This window comes from Accipiter gentilis, chromosome 3 (genome assembly GCF_929443795.1).
Source record: "Accipiter gentilis chromosome 3, bAccGen1.1, whole genome shotgun sequence".
In the NCBI taxonomy this organism is placed as follows: domain Eukaryota; kingdom Metazoa; phylum Chordata; class Aves; order Accipitriformes; family Accipitridae; genus Astur; species Astur gentilis.
Window position 1 is genome coordinate 22,646,475 of NC_064882.1, and position 12,960 is coordinate 22,659,434.

General features: G+C 34.3%; 1 protein-coding gene across 2 annotated transcripts in view; it reads left to right on the forward strand.

The window, feature by feature from the left end:
* The window catches only part of PDS5A (PDS5 cohesin associated factor A), an 84,599-nt gene that overhangs the window by 37,711 nt on the left and 33,928 nt on the right, over positions 1-12,960 (forward strand). For both annotated transcript variants that reach the window (XM_049793957.1, XM_049793964.1), the window contains exons 7-12: positions 1,429-1,509; positions 2,968-3,108; positions 4,161-4,276; positions 5,075-5,169; positions 6,022-6,167; positions 12,237-12,388. In XM_049793957.1, the coding sequence (XP_049649914.1) occupies positions 1,429-1,509; positions 2,968-3,108; positions 4,161-4,276; positions 5,075-5,169; positions 6,022-6,167; positions 12,237-12,388 (731 nt within the window). The remainder of the gene's footprint in view (positions 1-1,428; positions 1,510-2,967; positions 3,109-4,160; positions 4,277-5,074; positions 5,170-6,021; positions 6,168-12,236; positions 12,389-12,960) is intronic.

The window sequence follows — 12,960 nt, forward strand, 5'->3', positions numbered from 1 at the left end:
TTTATCAATATATATTTCTTTCCTAGGCTGTTTTGATGTTTGGTTCTTTGGGAGGGTTTTTTGCGGTCTTTTTGTGTTTGGGTGGTTGTTGGTTTGGTTTTTTTGTGGGGGTTTGGTTGGTTTGTTTTGTTTTTAGCTTTGGTGAGCCCATCTAGGGGGAAAAAAGCTAACATAACTTCATTGCAAGAGATCTTTGAAGCTGTGTTGAAAATCCAAATAAAATATTTTTTCTGTCTGAGGTTGGCAGTCCTTTAGTTTAATACAGACGTACCTGCCAATGAGATTTTAATCATGGTCTGGTTTGGAGAGAAACTGTTCTGTTTTGTATTTGAGAAGAGTTTATACATACCTTTCTGTCTTCTGCAATGAGACATCAGTTTAGTGCTGTGGTGACTGAGGAGATATTTGTTTGAGCCTTTGGCCATTTGTTTCTCTTTACTATCAGTTGATGAACTGTCTTTCAGTTTGTCATCTCATTAGCTAAAAGAACATGAAGGAGTCATTCTCACTGTAGACTTGCCAAACACTGTCTTTGCAAGAATCGGTTATCCTTAGGCTCTACCTGTATTTTGTCTGTAGTCATTTGTAATTTTCAGGGCAATCAGCTAATCCACCTTCCTTTTTCTTTTTCTTTTCTTTTCTTTTTTTTTTATATTTTTTTTATTTTCCCCTCCAAGCTGCATTAATCCCTAGATGAGATGAGATACTGCATATTGGATTTTGTGCAGATTTGGACAGTCACATTTTTCAGATGTGCAGTTACATTCCTTATCTTGCTCAAGTGTAATAAAAAACAACGTTCAGATTTGTTATGTTGCAATCAAATGTTTACTTGGAAAATTCGCAGCTAACGCTGCCCAAATGTAGGCGCTTTCTGTGGACTGTCTCAGAGTATACAGTACAGTCCATGGAGAAGTCAGTGCACAGTTTCACCCTCTAGACAAGGCTGAGCTTTGCTACAGGGTGTACCTTTAATGAGTATATGAAAGGGAAACAAAAGCACATTTAAATAGTAAGTTAGACTACTTCATTTTTCAGTGGCAAAATTTGGTGCGCGTTAATTATCAAAGTATGGAGGTGTGGTAATGTTTCTTCAAAATTTTTAATGTGATTGCATGTGAAAAATTTTATACATATGAATGCAATGCTAAAAGTAACAACTGGAGTGAAAAAGTCTTAGAAGAATATGCAGGAAGTGATGGGTTTGGGTTAGATTCCTTTTAAGTGTGTGAAAAACTAGTATTGAGGTGTTTCTAAGTCTGTAGTTGTGGAATTAACATAATTGAACTTAGATAGCTTTGAAAACCACAAATAGATTGGTGATAAAACGTACCTTTCTAAAGTTATGGTCTTTCAAGGCTAGGAGAGAAAAGTCATCTGAAATAGTTCGTATCTGTAAAATTTTATTATTATTTTTCTTTATTTCAGAACCTTAATAAACAAGCGTTTGATCTTGCAAAAGTCCTGTTGAAAAGGACCGTCCAGACCATTGAACCATGTATTGCCAATGTATGTAAATGAATTAATCCATATTACCTACAAGTAACGAGGGTTCTTGTTACTGTCTTGATTTATTGGAGATTTGTTTGTTTGTTTAAAAGTATTGTTTATAAAAGTCACATTTTGTAATGCAGCTACAAGAATACCATTTTCTGAATAGGCTATTATTAGCTTGGCTGTTAAAGAAGTATGTGAGGTGTTTCAAATAAGTGAAGAGGAAATTAATTTTTACCCACGTCAGTCTAAAGTTAAGCCTAAATCTAGGCTGTGAAAATAGGTGACCACCAAAAAATCCTGTTGCAACAAAAGGAATTGTTAGTACTTCATATGTCCAGCAACCAGACAGCCTCATTTCATACCAAGCTTTAGGATGAAGCATTTCAAACTACTAGCACTTAACTAATGTTTTTTTTTCCTTCTTAAACTTGTTTTGGTCATAAAGACTAAAAGAATTGAGTTTTTAAAAGGCTTCCTTCTACTATAATTCCTTCTGTTGAACGTCAGTGTTCTGCATTCTACCTATTAAAATAGCCACTACAGTCTTGTGGGGGATGTAGTCTAGTTCATTCTATTGCCTTTCCTTGGTGCTGAAGCCAACAGAATTCTTAAAAGTCAGAGTAGTTTAAAAAGGGAATTAGGCAATTTCATAAAAGATTTATCAGTAAGTATTTAAAAGCGCAAGGAGTCTCACTAAGTACCACTTTCCAATTCCCCTGGTTTTTTTAAGCTTTTGTAATTAGTCATAGCTGGAAACAGGATAGTGCCTAGAGTGACCTTTGAGTTGATTTAATATTATTCTTCTTACTTTCTTACTCAAGTGTGTAATAGCTTTGTAGCATTTGTACTGCTCAAATAATATTAATATTAACCCACAGTATCTAATAGGAAGTATATCAAGCATATTAAAATTTAACTAATCTAAAAGAAATTATTCATATTTTAGGCTACTTTGGTTTTTTTCTGTTAGATCACTAACAACCTTGATACATTATGATCAAGTATCACAAGACATATCATGAAGTCATCTGACATTCTTTCAAATGGATTAAAAGTAGAGAAGCATCTTTTTCAACATATGACGATCTTCAATTTGGATTGGTTTTAAATTAAAAGAAAATTAAAAATAAGATACTAATTTTTTTCTCAACTTCTACTGGATGTATATACATTTTAAATTAACAATTCTTTCATTACCTGTTAATTTTGCTGGGGAGATGGTTATTTGTATTTTAAACTATCAAATTACCGTGAGTTAACCAATCCTGATGGAACTGTGAAGGAGGTTTGTTTGTAATTTCCTTGAGCCAAAACTGTAAGGGTGAAATGCTTTGATGTGGTGAAAAAATGTGCATTGAGTACCTTCCATTAGAATTAAAGTACTAATGATACTACAATAAAATACTTTTTAAAAAATAGTGTTTGCATTAGTGAAGGGAAATCTGCTAAATAATGTTGTTTGTATTCTAGTTTTTTAACCAGGTTCTGGTACTGGGAAAGTCTTCAGTAAGTGACTTATCAGAACATGTGTTTGACTTGATACAAGAGCTTTTTGCCATAGATCCTCACTTACTGCTGTCTGTCATGCCACAGCTTGAATTCAAGCTGAAGGTAGGTTACAGTGTAGCTTTGGACAAGTAATACAGTTTGTGTGGATGTTAAAAGTGCAGCTCTGTAGATTTAGTAAGTGTTCTACTGGAGGGATAAAAATTTTATATTTATCACTTTATTTTAAAGATAAATGCAATATTAAAGAAAGGACACTGGAATGTTGTATACAATTGTGTGCCTTGTGTGCTTGCAAACCTGTATTATGCACACAAAATATATAATCATTATAATGATAAATTCATATGATCTAACGCAAAAGTTATATATACTTAATCTTTGGATTTCACCTGAAATTTATGAAGTAATTAGGCTGTGGTTGGCTTATCTCATGAAATGCAAGTGTGTTGGCTTCAGTATTGATTTGCAGAAATTTTTTGTGAAATAATGTTTTAATAATAGAGGAAGTATTTCCAAATATTTTCTCAGATTTGTCATAATCAGCTAATAAGTAAGCTGACTTCTTTTGAATCCTTGGAAATAGTTAATTTATCCTGATTTGGTTTGTTTTTAATTAAAAAGCTGCTTGTCTTTCATAAGATTGCAGGTGGACAAGAGAAATAGTTTTATGTGTGTGTGCATGTACATATGGGGTATGGTGGCAACAAACAAAAATAACCAACAAATAGGTATTTGGTGAAATTACATATACCTTTTGCTAGTACACATGTATTCAAAACATCTTTAATTGGCGTCTTTTCAACACACATAAAATAGTCTTGAAGTATGTTTTAAACCAAAAATAAGATCATTCATTGTTGAAATTGTTAGAGATATATGTTATTCAGACTACTGTGCACGGGTTTTTATTCCAAAAAGAGAAGGAATTTTCAAAGCACAGCCATCTATTTAATAGCTGTAATACGTAAACTTAGTAGGTATTTGTATATTTTTACTCATATTCATATAATAATCTAACTAGGAGACAGGATTATCAGAAATTATTTCAAACTCACTTTTTAATCTAACTTATAAAAGCAGAAGGAAGTCAGAAATTATTATTGCGATATTACGGATAATGATTTACAGTTCCTTTTCCATGTTTTGAATTTTAGAGCAATGATGGAGAAGAACGTTTGGCTGTTGTTCGACTTCTTGCTAAACTCTTTGGCTCCAAAGATTCTGATCTGGCCACACAAAATCGTCCTCTTTGGCAGTGCTTTCTTGGACGGTAAGAGAAACGGGGATAGCATTCTGAATTTCTGTTCTTTTTTTTTTCTTCTGAATTTTCTGATAGTATTGCATTTTTCATTGCATTTTTAGAGGATGTAACTGTTTGTTTATATTTGAATGAGTTCCTTCGTTAAATCTTCGAAGCAGAGAATTGCATACAGTTATATTTTAGAATGAAGAAGCCTGAAGGACTGCTGCTATATTGCCGTCAGCTATGGAATATGGGTTAGATAGATAGCATGTTACATGCATAGCAGAAATTACAGAATAGATATGCCAGCATTGTCTGAAATTTCATACTGTTTAGCTATACCTGCAACTATATCTGTTTTATTTGGTATTTATGTTTTTGAGTGAAGAGATATTTCCTTTTAAGGAAATATAGAAATTTATAATTTTTTAAAAAGTGAATGTTTTCAAATGGTACATGTTATATGGCAATTCATATTTTTCTCATTTCATATGTGTATATATACAAACACACAATTGACAGTGCATGGAGAGTTGTGTTCAAAAGTCAATGTTTAGGATTCATTGGGTCAACGTTTCATCTGTATATAGCGTATTCATCCTTTAATTTTAGTCCTGACTTAATTTTGTGAGAAATAACATAAAAATTTGTATGAGGGGTACTTTATGGATATAAATTCAAAACATTTCTATTGTGTTATTTTGCCATATAAAAGTATTCTAATAGTTAATGGAACACACTATCAACACATGTTACTACACAGAGAATAATCTTGATTTGCAAGGCTAATTAAAAATTAACATTCATCATCTTCTATCCCTCTAGGTTCAATGATATCCATGTCCCTGTGAGATTAGAGAGTGTGAAATTCGCCAGTCATTGTTTAATGAACCATCCAGACTTAGCAAAAGACCTCACTGGTGAGATGCTCATACAGGGGTTTAGAATAATTTAAGAAATGAGCAAGGAAGAATGTAATTATTTCTGTACATAGCAGTATAGTTCTAAAATGTATCAAGTCCAGTGCTTCATGCTGGATGTAAGAGCTCACTACTGAGTAATTGCTTTCTGCTGAAGACAAGCACTAGTTATTGAAAAGAGGAGAGTGTGTGACATTGTGTGGACTTTGTCAGAGTGAGTCTTTAAGAAGCTACCCATTGCTGAATGAGTGTTAAAGTAATTTCAGATTCTAATGATACTTTTGGCAAGTCAAAGCAAATATTGGGGCAACATCTTGATTTATTTTCAAAAACACAGTGTGTTCCCCAGTAGTCTGAGTTTAGAAAACACCATTGCGCTGATCTAAACTATGAAGTTTACTTCAGCATCATTTTAACTATGAGCAGAATTTCAGACCTAACTGAAAATACTCTTCTTTTTTGATGCAAGCTAACCTACAGCAATTTTCATTTATTATTTGCCCTCTTGGCTCTTTGGGAATGAGAGTCTCTGCTCTTTTTATTTCTTCTCACTCCCCCACCCCCCTTTATTTTCAATATATTCTAATCAGCTTTATTTCATTTCATTGCTTGTTGCAAATGAGGTTATTGTAAAAGCTATTCACTTTTATATTCTTCTGATGTTTACAGTTATATAATTGTTTTATATTTAACATAGAAAATGCTGGAACAGATATTTCCTATAGGGAGTTACATAGATTATATGGTTGTGATATGTGACTGACATTTAATTGTTTTAACATTATTAATAAATCAGAATATGTCATGCCTACATAAAAAAGCCAAGCTTTTAATTGTTTCTGATCATAACAGAATATTTGAAGGTTAGATCACATGACCCAGAAGAAGCCATTCGACATGATGTTATTGTTACAATTATTACTGCGGGCAAGAGAGATCTTTCTTTAGTCAATGACCAGCTGCTTGGCTTTGTAAGGGAAAGAACACTTGACAAACGGGTAAGTGTTAACAGTTTATTTTCAGGAATATCTGCTTCTAATATAATTTGGTAAAAGTAACATTAAAAAAAAATAGCCACAGAAACAGAGAATCTTAGAGTTTACTGTCAACTAGAGTGCTGGGGGCGGGGGGGGATAATTTTCTTACCAAAATGTCTTAATGTAGATTCTGTATGATGGAGGCACCGATCAAGCGTTGTCAAGCAAAAAACGGTCATTGACTTGTGAGGAACACAATCATATTGTAAGAACATAAGAACTGCCACATATGTTCAGGCCAAAGGTCCCTATAGCCCAGTATAATTCCCATGGTGGTCAGTTTCGGCTTTCAGCAATTTGTAATTTAAGGATTTCTTAAATCTGCTTGATCATGTTCATCATAGCTTTCAATGGAACTTTATTCCATTTATTTATCAAGTTCTTCCTTGAACTTATTTGTACTTTATAAGCATCCATGGCATCTGCATCAGTAAATTCAAGTTTAATGCATGTGTGGAAAAGTAACTTCGCTTGTTTGTTTTAAACTTCTCTGATAATTTCACTGGGTATCTCATAGTTCTTGCATTATGTAAAATAATAAATATTCTTTGACCCCTTTATGATTAATAAATATGTATACCATATCTTCTCCATGCCTTTGCTTTCCAAGCTAAAGAATCACCTGATTAACTTCCACACAAATTGATTATTGCATACTTCTTATCATTCTTCTCTGGTTGTTTTACATCCTATTGGAACCAAGACAACCATACTCAGCCGTAGCATTCAAGGTGTGCACCGTCTTGTGTACATACTTTGTGATAAATTTTTTTTCTTGTTCTTTAACATTCTGTGTTTTATGCTATTTCTGAGCACTGAGCTGACAATTTTGGAAAACATCCATGTTGACTTCAGTATCTTTCCTGAATAATTTTAGATGACACATTGCCTAATACTATACATGCAGAGTTAATACAGGTGGGAAAATCTGTCCTTAATCTGAATTTCTTTCTTTTCATATCGTAACAATTCAGTTGCTTGACATTTTTCTGCAGTTCTTCATTATAATGTTAGATCTGACTACCTCAGTGAATTTTATACATACTGTTCAGTTGATTTTCTAATAATTTGTCGTACGTGAAGTGTCATAGATTCCTTTCTGACCCCATCAATAGGTGGCCTTTGTTCCCTTCATTGTGAAAACCAGTCATTTATTTCTACCTGTTGTCCCCTATGTTTTAGTTAATAATTAATTCACAACAGGATTTTTATTTTAAGATCCTCTGGTGTGAGACTTTGTTAGAAGTTTTGGGGGATCCTGATGCATTTTACTGATATACTTGTGGGTCTGCTAAAATTTATTTTTTCTTGGACAAAAGTTCCCATTGTGTGAAGTGTAATGACTCATTCCCATAACTTCTTTTTTTCAGCAGTCTCTACTCTTTGTTGTTGTTACTGTTTTGTTTCAAAATGTTTGTCCCTTCAAAATTGGAGGGTGAGTGGCACTCTGTTCCTTTTGGGACCCTTTTGATTTTTTTCATATTTGTTGTGTTCAATCTGTTCATTGACAGATTGCAATAACAGAATAGTTAGTATTTGGTGTATCATGTCTAAATTCCTGTAGAAGTCATGGATGGGATACCACTTGTTCTTAATGATTTTGTTACTGCTCATTTTATTAATTTGTTTTAAAATGTCTTCTAATGACACTTTAAGAAACCTCTTCAGATCTCTCTTCTGGAAGAAATCTTGTTTGTCTTTCAGCCCTACAAAAGGGTCTGGAAGGCTTCCTGCTTCTGGAGGCTTTTAGTGAAGATGTTTAATTAGTATGATTTTAATAATTTGGTTCTGAAACTTTTGCCATGTTTCATCAAGGATTTACCTTCAACTTGCCAGAGCTCATACTCTTTCCTGTTTACAGTCTTTCAAATGTGGCTCCATGCTCTTTGGAGGGTGATGTTTTAATAGCAGAGTTCACTGTGCTGTGTAGCCATGTTGATTTTTCTTGTTGTTGTTCCCTTTTGATAGAGGACATCCTTTCTATGACCTCTGTCATTCTAGCTAGTTACTTTAATTCTTTTAAAATAATTTCTCTTTTTTATGGTCCCCTTTTTAAATGAGAATGTTACTGTAATGGATTCTGAGAAAAGGATGTCATCCTTGCTCAAAGAGAAATACCGATTTTGAGTATGTTCTCTATTATAAAGCAGCTCTTCAGTTAGTTGTACCTGCAGCTTGACCTTGCTCATTTCTAAGGATTGGTTAAGACCACCTTCCTTCTTTTTCAGCCATTAAACAAACATGTCCAAAAAGTCATTTATGAGGTCTAAAAACTTTTAGTGTAACCACCACTTCCCACCGGGACTTCCAACTAGTCAGAATTGGATGATTGCTACTGTGTCTTTTACATAGCATCTCTGTTCTCCTTTAGCATGTTGCTACCAGTAAGAGGCAGTCAGTTGTACAGCTGTAATACTAATTTCTACAGAGCTAAGGATTTTCAGTTCATATAGCCTTAAACCTGGTGTGGTATTTCTTAATGTTCCTAGTATGTTTGACTCAGTGATTTCACACCAGTCATAGGTTTGATGATAAATTGCATTTCAGGGTTAGGTGCCTTTTCAGGCACTCATCAGTGAAGACGTAACTTTACCTTTAGATGGTGTTTCTCTTACAAAAATCTCTGGAGAGAGCTTTAATGAAAATACGTCCTGAAGAGAAATGAAAATGGAGGATTGACTAGAAACAGCTACAACAAATGCTTAACATTTGAAGTAGACATTAACAATATAGCATGTCTTTGTAAATATAATTAGTTATAAAGTGAGTATCAAGGAATTTTAAATTTTCAGCATTTTTAAATTTTTATTTTTTATTTTTAGGATTTTTCTCCAGTCTGGGAGAGGAGCATTGATATGTCCATGTACCTGTCTTTGTATTTTCTGTATAGGATTTTTGCAGTTCCAGACATCGTGCATTATACCTATTTTAATTATTCTTTTGCTTTAAAGAACTTGATTACTTTCTGCTGACTGTATTTACCCCTTGTAGCCAGGTTTCTGTTGGACAAATGTACTGCAAACCCCTAAGCGATCATTCATCAACTTGACTTCATCTAATTCTTTTTTAGGCCTGCAATCATCTATCAAATCAGTATAGATATTACTAGAAAAAGAACAGTTGTCCAACAGACTGAAGTAAAGTGCTGATTGTTTAAACACACAAATCTGTTATTTCAATTCTGCCTTTTTTTCTTTATAAAACAATGTGAAAAAATTAAATTTCAAGCATGCTGTTACACCATTTATGTGATCTCTTTTTTCACCTAACTGTATTCTAATTGTCCCAGTGTTAGCAAAGATAGCTTTGCTACTTCTTTAGGGTAAAAGTTTTTGGCTAAAAAGACAGTACTGTGTTTTTTAAAAAACATCCTTAGCTAACTTGATCTCTATGGGCAAAAACCCGCCCCAAACAAACACCAACACCACCTATAGTTTTCAAATCCATTTTTATTGGTCCAGTTGGAAAAATAACTCTGGGAACAGATGCTTCCCAAAAAACTGGAATCCAGTCTTCGGTAAGAATTGTTCTGAGGAATTTTCCATTGCAGCACTGTCTCTAGGGTGTTTCCAGTGTCTTCACTTTTCAGAATAATTAGTTTTAGGAGACTTTAAAAAAAAATTAAAATAATCAAAATCTCAAGCTTCTAAAAATTATTCAGGTACTTTTCCTTTATACTGGACTAATCTTAAGAACCTGAAAAGTTAGATGAGAGTTTTGACAGCTGACTTTGGTTCCCATTTCTCCCAACAGCCTTTGCGGTCTAGAAACTTAGTCCCTTGGTGCGAACAGACTTTCACATCATCCTGTTTTCTATTTCTGTTTATGCATTTTTCTGCATATGTTAGCTTTAACTTCTCCTTCTCTGTGTGTACTAAAAACTTTTTCCAGATGAAGGAGAAAAGTTTTAAGATGTTAATATTCTTAACTCTATGGAAGGAATAGGTTAGCTATTCCAACAGGGAAAGGATTGTCTTGAACTTTCAATACCAGGGTTTTTTTCACTAGCCCAACCGTCTTCAGTGAAGGAGTTTAATTATGCTGGTTAACCAAGGAAGCTAAGATTGTCAAAATTCTTTTGTTAATTAAATCAGGGCAGTACTTCTGTTAGCTGTGTTTATTGATCTGCTCCCTTTGAAACAGATTATTACATTCCCCTGTGTTTTCATTTGCCTTCATGTTTTACCTTACTGTATACTGTTTGAGCTTTAATTCTCAGTAGCACCTTACTCTTTTTTTTTTTTTTCTACCGGTATCTCCTGTTAAGTGACTTGCTTCCGTGGTGTCTCAAAGCATTTTCTAAAGGATTCTGTCCAGTGTCTCCCACCTTCTGCCTGAAACTGCTTTTCTGCATGCTCTGACTTCTACTCTACAGTAACTTCAGTCATCAGAAATCTATTGACAATCCAAACCTCTTTTCCTTATAACCCCTTGTTAAGTACTCTGCTTTCATTTTAGGCTTCAATTTTCTAGAATCATCTTTTTTAATCCTTCTCCATTGTCTTCTGACAATAGTTTTGCCATCCTTCCTGTCTCATACAGGAGATCAGATGAAGCTATCACTTCCGTTGGAGGGGTATGTCTGAACACAGAAAAATACTAATACTTTTTCTGAAAATGTTTCTGTTTCAGACCTTTATTTTCTTTAAAATGTGCTTTAGATCACCATGGGTGTGAACAAATACCTGCAGAGAAGTTAAACAGTAACATCTATTTATATCTAAATTTTTTCTCTTTTGTGAAAACAAAGTATTATACTATATACTGTCAAACTCATTACTATATTGAACTGTTACCTGTGGTTTTAATATTTAAGACATGTAACAAAATACAATTTTATTTTTTCCACCTTCTTGATATAACTTACTCCAACAGCTAGTGGCATCTAAGGCTGTTGTGCTGACATAAGCCATATTATCTTCAAGATTTTTCTTTTCTTTGCCCTTCAAGAAGAGGAAGTCATTCAGTAAAACTATTAAGAAATTAAATGTGCATTATCTCACTGTTATTAAAACGATCCCTCAGTTTAATAACATTGAAGAAGTTATGCACAGTGTGAATAGTAGTACCTACATTTATGCTTGATAGGGTGAAATGTTTTGAGCATTGTTAGTCCTTGGAGCTCAAGGCCAAAATTGATATCTGCTGTGTTCTGGAAGAAGATTTCTTTTTCAGTTTGAATTTCATGCATTTCTTTTAAATCGTGAGGGAAAACGAGTTTCTTCTAAGGCTTTCTGTGTAAGTCATTCAGGGGGAGACACTATTCTCTCTAAATGAATCCTCAGTCTGTTTGGGTATGATTCCTTCCACAAGTCAGTGTAGCAGAGCTTATGGATCTTGTCTGTTAAAGTGTTTAATAATGGGACATTTACTGTTTACATGAGGGGATAAAGTAGTGACCACCAAAAAGCAAGGATGAGAGCCCAGGAACTCCATCTGTGGATGTTGTAGTCTGGCTCTTTCCTGGGTCCCTGGAGTCTTACAGCGATTACTTTGAGGCTTCAGCACAAAGGGCCTCTCCCACTGTCCTGGAAAGTGGCCTAAGAGTTCAAGCCCTAGCAGGTTTAGCTAGGCCTAAGGTCCAGATCTGCTGTAAGGCAGTGTAAGGCTATGGGGAGAAACAAAGCTGCCACCTCTGATTGGTGCCTGTCTCTGAATAGGTAAGTCTTCCAAATCCTGGGTCAAGAAGGTGCTTATTCAAGCATATACATGTTAAGCTGTACTTAACTTTTTTAATACTGACTAGTTCCCAGATTTTCTTCACTCAGCACAGCAGAGTACTGGATTCCTCTGTACAGACAATATTTAATCTGCATGGCGCCGGGAAGAAACCCCTTATGTAGGCTTCAGAAATTCTCATTTAGAGGCTTTAAACAGCATTTTTCAGCTTTTGAAGTGTCTAAGTATAGGAGATCAGAATGTGGCCATTTTGTCTTTCACGCTTCTACATCTTCACTGTATTTTGTATATGTTTGATATTTATTTACCAAAACCACTTCCCCATCTCCTTTTCATTTCTTCCCCCTCAAGTGGCGAGTAAGAAAAGAAGCTATGATGGGTCTTGCCCAGCTATACAAGAAGTATTGTCTTCATGCCGAGGCTGGAAAAGATGCTGCAGAGAAAGTGAGCTGGATAAAGGATAAACTTTTGCACATATATTATCAAAATAGCATTGATGACAAGTGAGTCAACCTAAGCCTTTCTAATATTAATTGTATAGTGATAAGAGATACTCTGAAAATACGTGCTTATCCCAAGACAGCTGTTATATCACATTCTGTAGTTGTGGTTTTAAGTATGATATATTTAATAATCAGTAAGACATGTACTAAGAAATTCAGGATGCTTGCATAATCTGTTCATGTATTCATTCTATTTTCTGATGGAACTGGATCTGCAATGATAGTAGATTGTCATTAAATAACTACTGCATATAAAAAAAATTGTTAAATCTTGCATTTACTGTATCCAGTTCTTGTTTGCCTTAATACTTTCCAGAGGCTAGCATGTTAAAATCCGTGATCTGTGAACATTGTGTATGTATGCACCACAGGACATGCACAGACGTCTCCTTTTGGCATGATATGTAGAAATGGACCCTTTAGGTAGATCAAAAGCTGAAGAAATATCAGGGGTGCCTCCACTGTTCTCTAGTCTTCCCTGTTTTATCACTCAGTCCCTTTAATTTTTGAAATACCATTTTAGCTTAGAGAAAAGTATTTTGGCCAAAGTTTTGGAAGATGGTTTTCAACTC